We start from the raw sequence: 21603 nt of genomic DNA, 5'->3' as shown, positions 1-21603 counted from the left end.
TAACTTAAAAGTCACTACTTCCACAAAAACTGCTCTCTATTTCATTTCAACAGCTTAATAGTTGTGTACAGTTTTCTCTCGTCATTTCTCTACCATCCTCAGTTTCAGAAATGCAGTTAAGGTAAAATATCTCTGTTTACCAATAAAATATGCTATTCCCACTTTTCTTACACATTCGGGAGGACGACGGTTCAATCCCGTCTCCGGCCATCCTGATTTAGGTTTTCCGTGATTTCCCTAAATCGTTTCAGGCAATTGCCGGGATGGTTCCATTGAAAAGGGCATGGCCGATTTCCTTCCCAATCCTTCCCTAACCCGAGCTTGCGCTCCGTCTCTAATGACCTTGTTGTTGACGGGACGTTAAACACTAACCACCACCACCACCACCACCACCACCACCACCACCACCACCTTTTCTTACAGGGGCAAATGCAAAATATATATAAATGATCAGCAAACACACCGTTGATGAACTACTACCGTTGATGAACTACTACCATGTGTGGACTATTACCATGTATGAATGATTACCACAATTAATTACTGATAAATTAATAATGTGTAACATAACATAGCAATCTGCTCCATGTATGATTTACACCAGTATCAAGCAAATAAATGGAAACAATTGAGAATGAACAAAAAATATATGTAATAGTCATATATATTACGTTCAATGGATTGATCTTCAGGTGGCTCCACAAGACCTTCAAATCCAACACCTTCATGAACTTCGACACCAAGTATCAGAGCTACTTTCAGCAAAATAAACTGCAGCTGCCGTATACCTGCACAAAGTAAAACAGTGTCTCAGCAGAATATAAAACTTTCTTATCTCAAAAACATAAGAGAAACTTTCTGAATCCTGTATATTCAATCACTTAATATTTATTTCTGAAAAATGCTTACAGTTACACACGAAATGAATCCTAACTGGAGCCTCTCTGCTTCTAGGAAACAATACACAGATTAATTCAAGGCTGTAATATTTAAAACAATACTTACCATAAAGCCACACAATAAGATGCAAACACTCATTAACACATATGTTAAAACGAATATATCTGATAATGTGTGTGACTAATTCAACAATGGAAAACTTGAATGGAATACAAACAATGAAGTGAATAAATATAACCCAATTCATAAATGAGGCATTGATTGGCTATAAGATGAATAATCATTACACGCTGCATCTACACCAACACTCTGCAAACCACCATGAGGTGCATGGCAGAGGATATGTCCCACTGTACTCATTATTAGTATTTCTTCCTGATCTATTCACACATGGAGGATGACTCTTCAAATGCCTATGTGCATGCAGTAATTATTTTAATTTTAACCACATGAGCCCTATGCAAGTTATACATTTGGTGTTGCAGTATATTCCTAGGGTACCCATTTATTTTCAATTCTTGAAACTTTGTTAACAGACTTTCCTGGGATAGTTTCCATCTACCTTCAAAGAGTCTTCCAGTTCAGTTCCTTCAGTACCTCTGTGACACACTCCCATCGATTAAACAAACCTGTGACCATTTGTGCTGATCTTCTCTGTATACATTCCATATCCCCCGTTTATCCTATCTGGTATGGGTCCTGCCCACTTTAAAAATATTCTCAAACCAGTCACATGAGTGATTTGACAGCAATCTCCTTTTCTCCTTTGTAGATTGATTGCACTTCCCCAGTATTCTACCAATAAACTGAAGTCTACCACCCTTCAGAGAGTCAGAGAGAGAGAGAGAGAGAGAGAGAGAGAGATAGATACAAGCTTGTGTAATACTGAAATCCGAAGCAAACCCACAATAATGCTGTTACATATTATTCAAAAATGCAAATCCTTTAGGTTTCTCAGAACTATTGAAAGACATCCCTCCCAAATAAGACCAACCGGATAACTGATGTAAGAGCAATAATCTCATCATCCTCTCTGTAGCTGGATGCTTTATGTCGGTTGCGATGACACTGAGTGGTTATTTATTTATTCATCCATAGAGCATTTACTACAATAGTACTGAACATGTCAGACACATTACAGGAATAGTATATACATATATAAAACATTAACAAAGTAGGATAGGAGTAAGTGAAGCTATGGTAGTAAATCAGCCATAGCCTAATCAATGGAACCACTCCAGCATTCAATTTAGCAAGTTCGGACCATGGGAAACCCAGATCAGGATTAAGATATTGAATGACTTAGTGACTGCCTGATACCTTAATCTACAATTCCTGCAATAGGTACACAATTCTGTAAGTCCAGCACGTCCTCCTCTTTCTGCTCATACATCCAGAACATTCAAGTTGAATTCTTCTGCCTTTTAACATCCATACCTACATGCTTCCCAAAATTAACAAAATGTAACCCACACAAATCACACACTGTATCTGATTACAGACACCCACAGCCTACTGTCTGCAGTCTAACTTTTCATAATAAACACAGAGCACCTACAATAATCATATCCTTGGATTCTCTCTATTTATGCCTCATTCCTAAATACTAACATTCCCTATGTCCAATCTACTTCAGACCTACTACCCCATGCCTTACACATACAGCTGACTGAACTCTTGCCAACCACACCTACTTTTCAGTTGAGAGAATGATAACACAAATAAAACTGGGGCAAAACAAAGGGCAGTTAGACAAGTCAATAAAATGAATTCTTTCTCACCAACCAATATCTTAATAACTCTCATCTGCTTCACATCCTCAAATTACGTCTTTGTTATGTAAAGTGCAGGACATGTATCAGCCCCACTGCAAGTACTTCATGACCATCACCCAACTGTCAGCTGGTCACACTCGTCATCAGCCAATGATAAACTGTGACCAAGAGCATCTTTCATCACCAAATACAACATATCTGATAACTACCCCCCCCCCCCCCCCCCCACTCCACACACAGAGCCATAAAACATCCTTTGGGTCCTACAACTGCCTGCTCTCAATGTCCATCCACCTGTCCCTGCACTACAACTACCTCTATCATTGTTTCATTTCTGTTCTTACATGTTTTCAGTTGTCACACTTAATTGAATTGTTATTTCCATTACAGTTTATGAAAAAATGTTATACTGATTAGTTCAAATGATGTACAAACAAACAAATAATATCTTATACACAATAGAAATCACAAATAATACTGAGCAGGCAAATATGTGAAAGTAATTACACACAAAGATCTGTTTTCAGGAAGTATCATTATTCTCATTTGTATGAGAACAGTGTATCAGAAAATGAAAGTGGAAACAAAAATAACAAAGGCCTTGCACTCTATGTCAGAATGTATCATCAAAAATAGTTATGAGAGGAAAATAAAATATGAGCTTTCTGTCAGATAATAACACGGTACATAGATGAAAAGAATAATTTTAGAAAATATAATGTAATTGTATAGATAAAACACCTACTCATTAAGTGGCTGCAGGAGAACACACATATTAAGGTATTTAAATCTGCAAGCTTTTGGAGCCAGTGGCTCCTTTTGGCTGAAGAGTTTTCCTTTTCCTTCACCCCTTTCCCTTCCACTTCAACCCTTCTGCCAGAGGAAGGAGCCTCTGGTTCCGAAAGCTTGCAGATTTTAATACCTCTATACATGCATTCTCCTGCCACCACTTGGCGAGTGGATTTTTTTTTGTATCCACTATCATGGTATCTACATATTATATAATCACACTTTCTTGTGCATACGTCACTCCTATCATTTATTTTATGATCTAAACAATAGTTAAATCTCAAAACTGTATACTTACTTATGTGATCAATAGATCCAGCACAAAACTTCCCAAAAAATTTCTTAGCCCCTAGAGCTCTGAGATCATGGATGACAAAAGGCCACAGGTGAAGAACGTTGTGTCGTGTTATTCGATCTCTTTTTTCGACAACTACAACTTTTGCACCTAATAACTGTGCTTCAATTGCTGTCCTAAGACCACAGGGACCTGCCCCAATGATCAGTACCTGTAATACAAAGTTAAGTTCATCAAACATTAAAAAAAAAATGTGAAGATTTAAGTTGGTCACATTTTTTAGTGTAATGCATTTCTTTCTATTCAAAACTGAAGAGTCAATTACAATGGCAGTGAAATTAAATAATTCTATTTATTCTTTATAAGAAAACATGCTGTCATTTTTCCCCAATTCTTTGCTTCCACTGCCACAAAAATAAATACTGATTTTTAATAAAGTTATTTGGCCTTACAATTGTGGATGTACTAAATTTAATTTCTCCAACACAGGCAGTGATGGAGGTAGGGAGGGAGATTCAAAGGGAGGAGAAAGTGATCTTCTACTTTCATATTATTAACTCAAGTTCCATTTTAAGTGAGAAAATTATATAATTTCAGAATGAGCAAACATTTAGAATGTAGACAGTTATTAGTACATTAAACCATTATAAAAAATATTAACGGAACTAGTGTCATATCATGCTAATATACTATATAAAGCACCACAGAATTTATGGAGCACCATAACTGGTACTAACCCTTGAGTTTGGACTAGCTTTCCCTCGATTGTAGCATTTATGACTCGCTCGTTTGTCGAATTTTGCCCATAGTGCCTGAGCCTTCCAGGAACGTAGCTTGGACTGAAACACATTAACAACACTTGTAACATATCAGAAATATTGTCATCTGCAATTATATATAAAAACAGCACCACTGACAATGGTGACATTAAAAACAACAAAGGCATCAGACTTACACAAACCATAAATTTTAGCAACCACCGCCATTCTGCCAAACAGATATTTCTATTTACTGCAGGACACAGCTCTTCTACTACACGTCACAAATATTAGCAAACTCCACTAACAGAATTTTTTCTGTTTCTGCAATCCTACCTTCAATCACCTACATAATTTGATACAGACTCTTTTAAATCTGTACCTCTCTGTAGACACCCTCTCAATCACCTCCCTTCATAAAACTGCTCCAGCTTTATTTCTCTTTTGCTTTATCTCCCTCACTCCTCCTTTATACAAATCTTGTTTATTCTCTGAGTTGCAGTGTATTTTTCTTGAAATACCCTTTTGCAGCTATCAAGAGTATTTCTTAGTGTTTAGTTTCAAATTTACACACTTTTAAATACTTTTTTGATCTCTCCATCTTGTCTGTCCCATTTTTGTATTATTCAGCCTAGCTTCATTTGCACAGTTTCTGAACTTATTAACCAATTCCTCTGCCAATATTTAATTACAATTTTCATACACTCATGATACATCGTCCTTCATCACATTATACTCTGATGTATTTCAACAATTCTCCCTTTTTTTATATCTGTAATAATTGTACACAATGGTTCTGTCTCAACAAACAACTGAGTTTAGAACCCTCCTTTGTCCACTTCTACATTCTCTTGCATCTATTTTCACATTTTAATGTCTATACAAATTTATTTTTACGACTGCTGCCAGAGAAATTACAAACATAATGTACACAATGTTACATTAAGTCTCAAAACAAACGTATAATTAACACCTGGTAACTACACTATGTGACTAATAAAAGTACCAAGCCACAATGTAAGAATTATCCTGGAGAAAAACATTCATAATCAAAATGATATATGGACTGCTTAATGTAAATATCTGGTGATGCCCTAAAACCCACTCCACCCCTCCATCCAACCTTACATCACGACACGACTGGTACCAGGTTTATGCCGGCTTATCACTAATGTCCCACCCCCTCCCCCCCATGAACCATGGACCTTGCCGTTGGTGGGGAGGCTTGCGTGCATCAACGATACAGATAGCCGTATTATAGGTGCAACCACAACGGAGGGGTATCTGTTGAGAGGCCAGACAAACGTGTGGTTCCTGAAGAGGGGCAGCAGCCTTTTCAGTAGTTGCAGGGGCAACAGTCTGGATGATTGACTGATCTGGCCTTGTAACACTAACCAAAATTGCCTTGCTGTTCTGGTACTGCAAACGGCTGAAAGCACGGGGAAACGACAGCCGTAATTTTTCCCGAGGGCATGCAGCTTTACTGTATGATTAAATGATGATGGCGTCCTCTTGGGTAAAATATTCTGGAGGTAAAATAGTCCCCCATTCGGATCTCCAGGCAGGGACTACTCAAGAGGACGTCGTTACCACAAGAAAGAAAACTGGCATTCTACGGATCGGATGTGGAATGTCAGATACCTTAATTGGTCAGGTAGGTTAGAAAATTTAAAAAGGGAAATGGATAGGTTAAAGTTAGATATAGTGGGAATTCGTTAAGTTCGGTGGCAGGAGGAACAAGACTTTTGTTCAGGTGAATACGGGGTTATAAATACAAAATCAAATAGGGGTAACACAGGAGTAGGATTAATAATGAATAAAAAAAAAAAAAGGAGTAAGGGTAAGCTACTACAAACAGAATAGTGAACGCATTATTGTGGCCAAGACAGACATGAAGACCACGCCTATTACAGTAGTACAAGTTTATATGCCAACTAACTCTGCAGATGAGGAAGAAATTGATGAAATGTATGACGAGATAAAAGAAATAATTTAGGTAGTGAAGGGAGACAAAAATTTAATAGTCATGGGTGACTGGAATTTGAGAGTAGGAAAAGGGAGAGAATGAAACATAGTAGGTGAATATGGACTGGGGCTAAGAAATGAACGAGGAAGCCGCCTGGTAGAATTTTGTGCAGAGCATAACTTAATCATAGCCGACACTTGATTCAAGAATCATGAAAGACGGTTGTATACATGGAAGAACCCTGGAGATACTAAAAGGTATCAGATAGATTACACAATGGTAAGACACAGATTTAGGAACCAGGTTTTAAATTTTAAGACATTTCCAGGGGCGGATGTGGACTGTGACAACAATCTATTGGTTATGAACTGTAGATTGAAACTGCAAGAAGGTGGGAATTTAAGGAGATGGGACCTGGATAAACTAAAAGAACCAGACTTTGTACAGAGTTTCAGGGAGATCATAAGGGAGCAATTGACAGGAATGGGGGAAGGAAATACGGTAGAAGAAGAATGGGTAGCTTTGAGGGATGAAGTAGTGAAGGCAGCAGAGGATCAAATAGGTAAAAAGACGAAGGCTAGTAGAAATCCTTGGGTAACAGAAGAAATATTGAATTTAATTGATGAGAGGAGAAAATATAAAAATGCAGTAAATGAAGCAGGCAAAAAGGAATACAGACGTCTCAAAAATGAGATAGACAGGAAGTGCAAAATGGCTAAGCAGGGATGGCTAGAGGACAAATGTAAGGATGTAGAGGCACATCTCACAAGGGGTAAGATAGATACTGCCTACAGGAAAATTAAAGAGACCTTTGGAGATAAGAGAACCACTTGTATGAACATCAAGAGCTCAGATGGAAACTCAGTTCTAAGCAAAGAAGGGAAAGCAGAAAGGTGGAAGGAGTATATAGAGGGTCTATACAAGGGTGATGTACTTGAGGACAATATTATGGAAATGGAACAGGATGTAGATGAAGATGAAATAGGAGATATGATACTGCGTGAAGAGTTTGACAGAGCACTGAAAGACCTGAGTCGAAACAAGGCCCCCGGAGTAGACAACATTCCATTAGAACTACTGACAGCCTTTGGAGAGTCAGTATTGACAAAACTCCACCATCTGGTGAGCAAGATGTATGAGACAGGAGAAATACTCTCAGACTTCAAGAAGAATATAATAATTCCAATCCCAAAGAAAGCAGGTGTTGACAGATGTGAAAATAACCCAACTATCAGTTTAATAAGTCACAGGTGCAAAGGACCAATGCGAATTCTTTACAGACGAATGGAAAAACTGATAGAAGCTGACCTCGGGGAAGATCAGTTTGGATTCCGTAGAAATGTTGGAACACGTGAGGCAATACTGACCCTACGACTTATCTTAGAAGAAAGATTAAGGAAAGGCAAACCTATGTTTCTAGCATTTGTAGACTTAGAGAAAGGTGGTAGGGGTAAAATAAAGGGAGTGAATGGCTACGTACAATTTGTATAGAAACCAGATGGCAGTTATAAGAGTCGAGGGACATGAAAGGGAAGCAGTAGTTGAGAAGGGAGTGAGACAGGGTTGTACAATATCCCCGGTGTTATTCAATCTTTATATTGAGCAAGCAGTAAACGAAACAAAAGAAAAATTTGGAGTAGGAATTAAAATCCATGGAGAAGAAATACAAACTTTGAGGTTCGCCGATGACATTGTTCCAGTACTATGATAACTACAGCTATATTCACATCTACATACATATTCTGAAAGCCACTGTGTGGTGTACGGCAGAGGGTACCATGCACCACTAACAGTCATTTCCTTTCCTGTTCCAGTCACAAATGGAGCAAGTGACAAATGACTGTCTTTATGACTGTGCAAGGCTTATCCTGTCTGTGCAGTCCTTACAAAAAATGTATGTTGGAGGCAGTAGATGTGTTCTGGAATCAGCTGCAAATGCCTGTTCTTTAAATTTTCTCAATAGTGTTTCATGAAAATATCATTATCTTCCCATTCAAGTTCTTGAAGCATCTCCATAATTATCGCATGCTGATCAAACCAACCAGTTCCAAATGTAGCAGCCCGCCTCTGCATTCCTTCAATATCTTCCTTTATTCTGACCTAGTGGGGATCTTAAACACTCTAGCAGCACTTACAAATGAATTATTCACATATTTTATCACAAGAGAGAAAATGTTCTCAATTTTAATGAGTAGTTTCATGCAATTCAGTCAATTTGGTGGAATAAAGAAAATGTGTATATGGTAACACAGTTATCATTCTGCTTACCTTCAGCTTTGGGTAGAAAGAGGAGTACACAGTGGGTTTTATGGAAAGGAGGTCACAAAGCTCACGGAAGTGTCCCAGTATGGTTTTTAAACTGGAGGCTGCACAGAACTGGTCAAATTTCTCTGATGCCAGTGCTATTTCATGAGGAACTGCTTGTTTTCTTGGTTCTAGCATGGTGTAGAATTGGATTTACAGTACTGGAATCTGCAACAGAAGGAAGTACATTCCTTTAAAAACAGTCAAGTTCACTTTAACCAAGTAAAAGTGACATAGTTAACTATTACATGGCATTGCACAATGATCTCTGTGGTATCATCTAAACAGTCCATCTTTTAACCTGTATGAGGTGTGGACTGGTTCCTTAAATCTTTCAACAACCTGTTAAATCAATAGCTCAGCAAGAACATATGAATCAAACTGAATACAAAGGAAGTAAAATTACTTTATGGTCAATATAGAAAGTTACTTTATAGTCAATACAGAAAGTAATAAATTATTGTTCATATGCAGCATCACCAGCACCACCACCACCACATCTGCATCATCATCATCATCATCATCATCATCATCATCATCATCATCATCATCTTATCTTGATTTTGCTGCTCTAAGGTGAAAGTTCCAATGAGAACTACTAATATTAGGAATAGGAATACTAGGAATCAGCTGAGAATCAGTTTCAACAATAGGCTTGCCTAAAGCATAAATTTCTAATTATTCTCATCAATGTACAAGAAATAAAAATACCAATCCAAAAGATTACTCTTGCACATCTCTCACAATATTGTGACAGTAAATTGGAAAAGTTAACAATTGTAATATGTCAGTAGTAATAACAATTTGTGAAAGTGTAGGTTAATCAAAAGCACATCAGCTGTATAACTGAATATAAACCTTATTACTGTTTATAAAAGTTCAAGAGCCATCACTGAGCAGTAAAGTCCTACATGGTACACAGATGATGCAGCCTGAGAGGCAAAGATGTAAATTGCGTATTTGTGATATGAAAACTCTGATATGAACAAAAATATGAAACTGCCACTGCCACAACAATGTACCAATACAAACAAAGTACTGTTCCCATACTTCATCACCTATAGTGTAACAATGACTGAACTATATTGGGGCATGCACACACTTTATTCAACATGTAAATGTCACTTCAGATATGTGGATCTAGGTTATGCCTGCTATCATTGGCAGTGATATGGTGCACATGAATAGTGAAATTCTGCATGACCTACTGAAGTATTGCAACATCAGTGCTGTCGATAACCTCCTGAATGGCTGTTTTCAGCTCAGCAATGGTTTTGGGGTTATTGCTGTACACTTTGTCTTTAATATAGCTCCATAAAAAGGAGTCACACTTGTTTAGATTTGGATTATATGGCAACCAATTGAGGCCTATGCCAGTGGCCTCTGTGACTCTCAGAGCCAGAACGCGGTCCCCAAAGTGCTCCTCCAGGATATCAAGCACACTCCTGAATTGACTGGGTCGAGCTACATCTTGCATGAACACATCTTGTCAAAATCTGGGTCGCTTTGGATAATGGGGATGAAATCATGTTCCAAAACCTTCACAGACTGCTCGTTAGTCACTGTGCCATCAAGGAATATCGCATCGCATGACTGGACATGGCACACCACACAGTTACCCGTTGAAGAGAGTTCTTGGTCACAAAATGCCAATTCTCAGTGCCCCAGTTTTGCTTACTGGTGAACCTGTCCAAATGAAAGTGGGCTTCATCTCTAAACCGAACTATACAGCATGTACTAATTCCCATCATACCCTGCAGCAGACTGTGCAGTTTGAATGTCCTAACACAAATTGTTCAGAAGTAATGACAATTTTATTTCATATAGTTTAATAATTGCCACACTGTATCTTCTGCAGATTTTATTCATAATGACCCTACAGCTATCTTCATCATACTGAACTATCAAGTTAATGCTTGCACTGCCCTCCCTGAGCCGTCACTTGGATTCAACTTTATCTTTAAATTCATCAATTTCTGAATATCAGATTTGGAAAATCCCTACTCCAACTCCATATTTAGTACCAAAGTATATGTCATATTGAAGTATACCAGGAATGTCGAGTCTGTTATGGTCAATAAGACCACCAAATATAAACACACTAGTTTCCATTACTTCTCTTTTAAAATAAAGGGACAAATTATCATAACTCACAAAGACAAGGAACTACTGTTGATTCACTGTTGTTCTCAAGAACTAATAAGTCCAAGAAACTATGCTGATCCACTGCTGTCCTTATCTTTCCTGTTTAGGATTTCACTTCCCTGTCTTGAAATTTATGCAGTACTCTCACCATTTCTCTTCAAGCATTCCTCAGTTCTGCACTTATGATGCAAACATATTTATGATACACTCCCAGATGTAGTGAAATGCCAAGGCATGTGACATATGATTTACTGTAATTGTACAAAACATAAGGCTACAACAGTGGTATGTGAGTATGGGAACAACAGGTTAAACAGAACAAGAGATGTCTAAAATCAACCAGTGACCAAGAGTTGTCACAGTACTCTGTCTAATGACACTGGACAGTTAACTACACTCATTTTAATACACAATCTGATCTACTACTCCAGTACACAACTTGATCCACCAAAGTTACATGCACACAGGGTCAGAATTTGAATGCTTGTTACTAGAATCATATTTGTATTGTGTATACACCTATATGTGTATAGAAACAAAATGCTTTTAAGATCTGTGCCTGGATTCAAATAATGATTATTCACAAAATTTTGTAAGTTTTGCCTGCTATACACGTAAGACATCACGATTTTGGAAATTTTTCATTGTTAATGCAAAAACTGATATTTCTCAAAATATAAATACAACTTTACTAAAAATCATGGCTCCTTCACAAACCGTGTCATCTGTGTCCTTCCCCCAACACCAGCTTTTCTGTGCTAAGGAGATGGGAGTTGCCCTTGCACCGCGCCTCTCACTCCTTTAATCCTGGCCTCCAGAAGCCAAGAGCTTCACACTCAAGTCCACCCTACTACAAAACCCTAGTTTCACCTTATCCTGCTCCCAGACTATGTCCTCCAGTCTCCTCTTCCACCGTTCCATCACCCCTTCCTCACCCACTCCTCCACAGAGTCATCAGCACTGAACAAATTCATTGGTGCCAGTATCTGTGTCACGAGTACCTGCTGTCTCTCCCTCCCACATCCTACTATGTGCAGCTGCTGCACCCTTGGAGCAGTCAGCAACCCTTTGCCAGCTCCCTGGCCCCTCTCCCATTACCCTAAACACAATCGCTTACCACAGTCAATCTGCAGAACTGGTGGCCTCTCCTACATTAGAGTCAATCATATTTCCTTTTTCCCTCTGGCGCCCACCTCCACATCATCTTTGGCTAACTATTACCATCTATTTGTTCTAAATGGCCATAACTTAGTAAACTTTTCCTCTCAATACTTTCCATTATGATCCCTTCCACTTCCATCATTTTCCTGATTGCTTCATATTTTGATGTGGTCTAAATGTTAGACTCCAGCACTTAAGTATTCCACTTCAGTATTGATCACCACCCACTATGGTATATTCAATTTTCTTTGTGCTTATTTTTAACTTCTACTTGAAATGATCTTCAAACAGCTTCATCACTATCTTTGACAATTTTCACCTTGTCAGCCACAAATAGGAGAGTGTATATAATTTGTCTTCTGCCATTCACACTCCCATCTGGCTACATACACTTCTCCGTGTCTTTAATAATTTTTTCCCGATAAATTTTAGACAGCGGAGGAGCCAATGGACAATCATGTTTAAGTCTTTGGCTAATCTGGAATTCCTCTCATAACATTACCGTCTTCTACTGATCTGGTGCATCCACACTAGAAGGCTGTAACTGCATTAATGGTAAAAAGGCACCATTATTCATCATGCGCAGATAGAAATTATTTAATGGTACTGTGTCAAATCCCTGTATGATTCTTCCTACGAATCTCAGCATGGTTTCCGCTTTGTTTTATGTGGTCATTCCGGATGATAATGTTTGGATAACAAATTAAGATTGCGAGTAAACCTACGTGAATGACATAGCGACCGTAACAATTTCTTAAATCTTTACTGATTTAATCGAAGCCATCTGCCCAGACGCTCTGTGACGGTAATGGCATTGAAACGGAGGACGACATAGGAAAGGCGGAAATACTAAACATTTTTGTCCATAACTGTTTACAGAAAAAGATCGCACTGTAGTACTTCCTTTAAATCGTCACAGGAACGACAAAATGGCTGATATCGTAATAAGTGAGCATGGGATAGAAAAGGTCACAGGACCTGACGGAATACCAACACGATCCTGACAACAGTGTGCGGGAGGTATGTGAAGGGCACAGTTCACTGCCGTTTTCAAGAAGGGTCGCCGAACAAACTGTAGGCCTACATCTCTGACGTCGATAAGTTGTAGAATTTTGGAACATATTTTATGCTCGCATATCGTGACATTTCTGGAGGCCTAAAATCTCCTCTGTATGAATCAACGTGCGTTCCGAAAACAACGATCATGTGAAACCTTTGCTCGCTCTGTTCGTCCTCGAGACTCTGAAAGCAGTAGATAGCGACATCCAGGTATATGCCGTGTTTCTAGACTTCCGTAAGGCATTCGACAGTTCCGCACTGCCACCGAATGAACAACATACGAGTGTACGGAATATTAGACCAATTGTATGACTGTATTGAAGAGATTCAGACAAACAGAGCACAGCACGTCATTCCCACAGGAGAGATGTGACTTAGTACATACTTTAATGGAGTGTTAAAGGTTCATTACCATAAAAAAGGCTGCTTTACTTTTAGGATGGGGCAGCAAGTCAATATAAAAACAAACAAAAAATATTGACATCTCCTTTCATAAAGAAGATTTTGGGTTTGATGTAGAATGGCACTTTTTTGCTTCATGCCATGGGAAGAATGCTTGTGATGGTGTTGGAGGTACAACAAAGCGAGCTTTCACAAAAGCAAGTCTGCAGTGGACCGATGACAATCATAACATAACACCTCAAGAAATGTTTGAATTCTGTAAACAACATATCGAATGAATTACCTATGTTTTTGTACAATGTGAGGAAATACAAGAAGTCTATGACAGTGTCCTGAAGGAGAGGTACAACATTTGTCAGAAGATTAAAGGCACTCGATCTCTTCATTGCTTTATACCCCATTCACACAACTTACTGAAGTGTAAGATCACAACTTCGCCTGATAGTGAACTTCATCAGCGTGAAAAACTTGTACAACTGGTTCTTCAAAATAAAGACATAGTGGCTTGTGTTTACGATGAACAGTGGTGGATTGGCGAAGTTTATAATATTGACTGTCAAAACCAAGATGTACGTGTTGTATTTTATCACCCTCCAGGACCAAAAACATCGTTTAAAAAATTGAGAAGGATCAATTTTAAATGCCATTTAAAATGTACTAAGGAAGCTGTCTCCCATGGAATTTACAACTGTGACTGGGCGAACTTAGTGAACTGAGTGAACAAATAAGAGAACAATATAATGGAATTAGTAGGCTTATTTTCAATAAAAAAAGTAAGTAATCATAGATATGATTAAATTATATACTGTAACTGATATAATTTTATTCCATAAGCCTAGATATCGCAGATGTTAAAAACGTATTTTTGAATGTCAAAGTTGAAATTTATACTGAAGTTTGATATCATAAATGTCTATTAACAGTGAAATTTTCAAATTTTTATCTGGTCCCCCTACAAGATATTGCAGGCCACAAAATGGAAAAATTAAGAAAGTCGATATTTTAAAATAGTATTTTTTTTTTTTACGTGTGAGCTGCTCACCGTTGGTACTCTATAAAACGTAACTATACTTTACAGTGTAATAGCAGAAAAATATTAAAGTTGGGAAATTAATCTTTCATTGGATAACTACTGTTCAAAAATGGAGTTTTTTTAAATTTGTGGCTGATAACTCTGAACTATTAAAAATATATTAAAGAATACATTCACTTAAGTGATAATGATGTTAATTTGTAGCCCAGAGTGTGTTTAACTAAATGCATTTTATGTGAAAGGCTTAGGACAATCCATTACTGAATAATTGTAAAAAATGTATTGCTTGCAAATACGAAAAAACTTATGCGGCTAGGAGCAAATATGGCCGCCGTTTCAAAATAATGAACAATAAATTTTTAAAAAAATATTTTTGTGACTACTAAACATTGGGGAATTCACCCAGCAAATATACACTCCTGGAAATTGAAATAAGAACACCGTGAATTCTTTGTCCCAGGAAGGGGAAACTTTATTGACACATTCCTGGGGTCAGATACATCGCATGATCACACTGACAGAACCACAGGCACATAGACACAGGCAACAGAGCATGCACAATGTCGGCACTAGTACAGTGTATATCCACATTTCGCAGCAATGCAGGCTGCTATTCTCCCATGGAGACGATCGTAGAGATGCTGGATGTAGTCCTGTGGAACGGCTTGCCATGCCATTTCCACCTGGCGCCTCAGTTGGACCAGCGTTCGTGCTGGACGTGCAGACCGCGTGAGACGACGCTTCATCCAGTCCCAAACATGCTCAATGGGGGACAGATCCGGAGATCCGGAGATCTTGCTGGCCAGGGTAGTTGACGTACACCTTCTAGAGCACGTTGGGTGGCACGGGATACATGCGGACGTGCATTGTCCTGTTGGAACAGCAAGTTCCCTTGCCAGTCTAGGAATGGTAGAACGATGGGTTCGATGACGGTTTGGATGTACCATGCACTATTCAGTGTCCCCTCGACGATCACCAGAGGTGTACGACCAGTGTAGGAGATCGCTCCCCACACCATGATGCCGGTGTTGGCCCTGTGTGCCTCGGTCGCATGCAGTCCTGATTGTGGCGCTCACCTGCACGGCGCCAAACACGCATACGACCATCACTGGCACCAAGGCAGAAGCTACTCTCATCGCTGAAGACGACACGTCTCCATTCGTCCCTCCATTCACGCCTGTCGCGACACCACTGGAGGCGGGCTGCACGATGTTGGGGCGTGAGCGGAAGACGGCCTAACGGTGTGCGGGACCGTAGCCCAGCTTCATGGAGACGGTTGCGAATGGTCCTCGCCGATACCCCAGGAGCAACAGTGTCCCTAATTTGCTGGGAAGTGGCGGTGCGGTCCCCTACGGCACTGCGTAGGATCCTACGGTCTTGGCGTGCATCCGTGCGTCGCTGCGGTCCGGTCCCAGGTCGACGGGCACGTGCACCTTCCGCCGACCACTGGCGACAACATCGATGTACTGTGGAGACCTCACGCCCCACGTGTTGAGGAATTCGGCGGTACGTCCACCCGGCCTCCCGCATGCCCACTATACGCCCTCGCTCAAAGTCCGTCAACTGCACATACGGTTCACGTCCACGCTGTCGCGGCATGCTACCAGTGTTAAAGACTGCGATGGAGCTCCGTATGCCACGGCAAACTGGCTGACACTGACGGCGGCGGTGCACAAATGCTGCGCAGCTAGCGCCATTCGACGGCCAACACCGCGGTTCCTGGTGTTTCCGCTGTGCCGTGCGTGTGATCATTGCTTGTACAGCCCTCTCGCAGTGTCCGGAGCAAGTATGGTGGGTCTGACACACCGGTGTCAATGTGTTCTTTTTTCCATTTCCAGGAGTGTATTTTTTTCTGAGATGGCCAAGCAACCAATTTTTTTTATTTTTATTTTTTTTTTTTTACACCACTTGGTATGGATTGACCCAGATCCAAGGAAGAGCTGCACATTTTGTTACAGGTTCATTTAGTAAGCACGAAAGTGTCACAGATATGATCGACCAACACCAATGACAGATGCTGCAAGAGAAGCATTTAGCATCATGGTGTGGATTATTGTTGAAGTTCCGAAGCACATTTCTCTAGAACAGTTAAAAAATGTATTTGTCACTCCCATGTATAACTCGCGAGAAGACCATGAAGATAAAATTAGAGAAATGCAAGCCCACATGGAGGATTACCGGCCATGATCGGTCTTCCCATGTATCATTCGCGATTGAAACAGGAAAACGGGGGGAAGAGACATAGGTGTACAAAGTACCCTCCACCCCACGCCGGAAGACTGTTTGCCGAGTACAGATGCAGATGTTTCATAGCTAAGATAGACACGAAGTCAATAATCATCACAGAAGTGCAAGTTTATATGATGGAGAAAATGAAAAAAGTGTGATGAGGTAAAATATTCATATAATTAAAGACGACGAAAATTTGTGATGGGGAGCTGGAATTCGATAGTGTGAAATGCAAGAGAAAGAAACATACAAAGATAACATGGACTGGGAAAAAGAAATGAAAGAAGTGGCGACATGGTAGAATTTTACACAGAGGACAATTTAAACATTGCTAACGCTTGGTTTAAGAACCGTGAAATGGTGCTGTGCATGCGGAAGAAACCTGAAGACAACAAAGGTTTTTTATATGTTGTGCCGGGTAGCAATAACTAAAAAGACGTTGTTCCGAGTAATGCAGTGCGGGTTGTATACATCGCAGGACGCTGAAACATCGCAGTTGTGTTCATTAAGCACACGTAATCCACGTAAAAAGTGGCTTACAAAATACTTATTCGACTGAATCCAGAGTTTTGCTCATCGTTTTGGGACCCTTATGAGATTAGGTTAATAGGAGAGACAGGCAATATCCAACAAAAAGTGGAAGGTTGCGTCACTTGGTTGTTTAGTGAGCGTGACCGTGTCACGAAGATGCTCAACAAACTGCAGTGGTAACACAAGAAGGCAGGCGTTGTGCACCTCAGAGAGGCTTATTGTAGAAATTTCGAAAGTTTATATTTCAGGAAGAGTCCTGTAACACACTACATCCTCAAATTGGCGTTGTTTTTGTTAATGATGTTGTTTTTATAGTGACATTCCCTCTGAAGATTTGTTTCTTTTATCTCTCAACGCTAGGCTTTCCTGAAAAAGCCTCTTCATCTCTGCAACCTACATCCTTTTGTGTCGGTCTCCCTCTACAATTTTTACTGTATACACTTCGCTCCACTGCCAAACTGACAATGTACTGATGCGTCCGGATGTGCCTTATAAGCGAATCCCTTTCTTTTAGCCAAATTTCAATTTTCTCCGATTCGAGCCAGTACATCGTGATTAGCTGTTTGATCTAATCATCTAATCTTTGACATTCTTCTGCAGCACAACGTTTGAAAGACGCCTATTCTTTTCTTGTCTGAAACATATATAGTCTACATCTACGCCATACTCCGCAAGCAAATGGTGTGTGGCATTACCTATGGTGACCAGATTTCCCACGTGAAAACACGAATATCTGCGAAAAATTGGGCTAAAACACGGGACACTTGATAAAACGAAAATATTCTTCATATATGACTGCATCGATTTACTAAACAAATAAAAACCCAAGTTTATACATACAAAAAGGCATATATTCTAACAAGTAACTTCAAAACATTCTTGTAATGGTACTGCTTCATATGATAATTCATTGTTTTTCCAAAAACTCATTATAAGTCATAATAATGAGAAATTGATAGAATTTTTTTTTTAATGAACACTAATGTAGACATAAAAAAATCTGTAGACCGTTTAGCTACTGTGTCAGGCACACTGTCACTAACTTTGTACTTATCAAAAGACCTAATATCTATCAAAACCTTAGAATTGGTTAATAGCAGGTTGTAGAGCTCCTTACTGTAAGGTCTTGATAATGAGTCTTAATTAGTACAATTGCTTCAATAGTTTCAGTGGTAAAACGCTTTTTATCCAGAATCCAAAGAGAATTGGCAATTGAAAATACCCCTTCCACAATAGCATTTGTGCCTGATACAACAAGAGCAAAACTCACAAGCATCTCCGTATTTTCCACATTAAGAATCTATACTTTTGAGCGTATGGAATACATCACACCATCTCTAATCAGTTTCCAAATTAGCTTTTTCCCGTTCCTCAAGTTTCTTGGATACAATGTTGTTCACGTATCCTATCTCATCAAACAATACATCATTTATCTGAAATGTTGCATCTGAATCTACTGCCTTAAGAATATTCAGACAGTTTAAAAGTTCAATCCGAGAAACAGGATTTTTCAGTGTTATCCAATAAAATTACTTCAGAGGTCGAAATGGAGAAGTCAACTTTTCTAAATAAGTCACAAAAATTGGTAATCGTTTCGTATTTTGACTGAGTGAAAATACCTTCCTTTTTCAAGTTAATCAAAATTGCAGAAATGATCTCTAGTAGCTGTAGATGTAAGAAGTATGCAGCAGACCTCAGTAGTTACGGTGGCTAGAACAGTTGCAAAGTCGAAGAGGAAGAAGAAGTTTCTGTTGTTAGGTAGTTCTAATGGCAGAGGTGTAGGCCAGCAGTTGCAGGAAGTGCTGGGGAGTGAGTACCAGGTCACCAGCATTGTGAAGCCTAATGCAGGATTGGCTCAGGTGACTTAACATAGGGGGGTTATGTAGGGATTTTACTAAAGAGGATCAGGTAGTGATTGTGGGTGGGGCTGGTAATAGTATTGATAGGGATGGGGAGTATGACATAGATTGTGAGCTGGAAAAGATAGCCACTCAGACTGGCAACACGAATGTGCATTTCGTGGAACTGTTTCAGCGTCACGATCGGCCTCACCTTAATACAGCCGTCAGGCGTAATAACATGAGACTTGGGGGTGCGCTGATGATAGAAAGCATGGATCACATTTCAGTTGTATCGGTGGAGTCTATCAGCAGGGCGGGTTTCACTAGACATGGCCTGCACCTCAACAGGTATGGGAAAGTAAGGTTAGCAAAGCTTATAGGTGACAGCATAAGTGGGGTTGGTGGGATAATTCATGGGAAAATTCCAGCAGTAGTGGGTGTTAGAGCTGCACCTTTTTTAGATTGAAGTCAGCTGATAGGTATTCCTGCTTAAGGGAAGTCTCTCTAACAAAGGAACCACTTTTGACAAAGCTTAGGTATCCTAGTAATGAGGGAATTAGTATATTTCATCAAAATATACAAGGTATTACAGATAAAGTTAGTGAATTGCTTATAAATGTTGACCCTGAAATTATTGGTGTATCTGAACACTTCTTAAATAAGGAGATAATTCAGAGGCTTCCTTTACCAGGATACAGGTTGGCTGGCAGCTTTTCGAGGAGCTCTTTGCGGTGTGGGGGAGTAGCCATGTATGTGAAAAACGGAATCCCATTTGAGTCAATTGATGTTTCAAAGTACTGCACTGAAAAGGTGTTTGAATGTTGTGCATGTGTGGTTAAATTTAGTGGAGTTAAACTTCTAACTGTTGTTATTTATAGATCCCCAGACTCCGATTTCACAACTTTTTGCTAAAGCTAGAGGAGGTTCTTGATGCACTTTATAGGAAATACAAAAAGTTAGTTATATGTGGTGACTTCAATATTAATTGTATAAGTGATTGTGCAAGGAAGTGGATGCTGGTAGACCTCATTAATTCGTATAATCTTCTGCAAACAGTATTCTTTCTAACGAGAGTGCAAGGGAACAGTAGAACAACCATAGACAACATTTTTGTTCATTCCTCATTACTAGAAGGGCATTCTGTTAGCAAAAAGGTGAATGGCCTTTCAGATCATGATGCACAAATTTTAACTCTAAAAGATTTAGTGCTGCAACACGTGTAAAATATAGTCATCAGCTGTTTAGGAAAGCTGATCCAGTGGCTGTAGAGACCTTTGTAAACCTTATAAAGGAACAAGAGTGGCAAGATGTTTATAGCGCTGATACAGTAGACGATAAATATAATGCTTTTCTCAAGACTTTTCTCGTGCTCTTTGAAAGTTGCTTTCCGTTAGAACGTTCAAAACAGGGTACTATCACAAACAGGGAGCCTGGGTGGCTGACTGGAGGGATAAGACTATCTTATAGAACAAAGTGGCAATTATATCAATACGTTAGAAACAGTCAGAATCTAAATGCAGCAGCCCATTACAAACGGTATTGTAAGGTGCTTAAAATGTTATTAGGAAGGCAAAAAGTATATTGTATGCAGATAGAATAACTAAGTCTCAGGATAAAATTAAAACCATATGGTCAGTCGTAAAGGAAGTGGCTGGTCTGCAGAGACAGGTCTTTTAAGTCTAAACTGAAGAATTTCCTCATGGCTCACTCCTTCTATTCTGTCGAGGCGCTCCTGGAAGATCTAAAAAATTAAGCAAATTCCTGTGTTACATTGTTGATTTTCTTTATTTAAACTTACTTGTCACCTGAATATGTTTTTTATATTTCTTTTTATCTGTTTCTAATATCGTGTTATAATTTCATGTATTGACTTGTTCCATTACCATGGAGACTTCTCCTTAATTTGGTCCCACGGAGCAATAAATAAATAAATAAATAAAAAGAAAAACTGAAGTTTGAAATTTACCCAATTTCCTTTTACTTATTTTTTTCTTTAAGCAGCTATAACTTCTCATCTGATTCTTTAGCTGAAATCGTGGTTCTTTCCAACTTTTGGATTGAATTTGAAAACATTTTCAATTGGCTTTGTGTGAAATGAAGCCAAAGAAGTGACTGTCGGTTCTGAAAAAACTGTTTCAGCAATGACAGAAAATAAGATTTCAGAGGTTTATACATATCAATAACTCTTTAATTCCTGGTACCAATGTCAACTAAATCACAGAATGATTTAATTTCCTCCACATGCATAGTGTAAATGTGATAAATACTGAAAAACAATTATTCACTATTGTTTTAGGTTAATAACAAGAACGTCTGTACTTGTTTAAACTCCATTGTGTACCAAATGGGCTGCACAACCGATGCCTTGAATGTTCATCTTGAAGACACTGTTCAGTTTGGACTAAAGATTGATTG

The 21603-nt window shown here is 39.1% G+C and overlaps 1 protein-coding gene across 10 annotated transcripts in view; it reads right to left on the bottom strand.

The window, feature by feature from the left end:
• LOC126268005 (F-actin-monooxygenase Mical) overlaps positions 1–21603 on the bottom strand; it is a 505795-nt gene that overhangs the window by 205860 nt on the left and 278332 nt on the right. For all 10 annotated transcript variants that reach the window (XM_049973389.1, XM_049973388.1, XM_049973387.1 and 7 more), the window contains 4 exons: positions 8752–8955; positions 4497–4598; positions 3763–3970; positions 672–788 (listed from right to left, as the gene is read on the bottom strand). In XM_049973389.1, coding sequence (XP_049829346.1) covers positions 672–788; positions 3763–3970; positions 4497–4598; positions 8752–8925 — 601 coding nt within the window. In that variant the 5' untranslated portion in view covers positions 8926–8955. The remainder of the gene's footprint in view (positions 1–671; positions 789–3762; positions 3971–4496; positions 4599–8751; positions 8956–21603) is intronic.

The sequence above is a fragment of the Schistocerca gregaria genome, chromosome 4, assembly GCF_023897955.1.
Source record: "Schistocerca gregaria isolate iqSchGreg1 chromosome 4, iqSchGreg1.2, whole genome shotgun sequence".
In the NCBI taxonomy this organism is placed as follows: domain Eukaryota; kingdom Metazoa; phylum Arthropoda; class Insecta; order Orthoptera; family Acrididae; genus Schistocerca; species Schistocerca gregaria.
The sequence above is the reverse complement of the archived record's forward strand: the minus strand, read 5'-3'. Positions and strand labels throughout refer to the sequence as shown.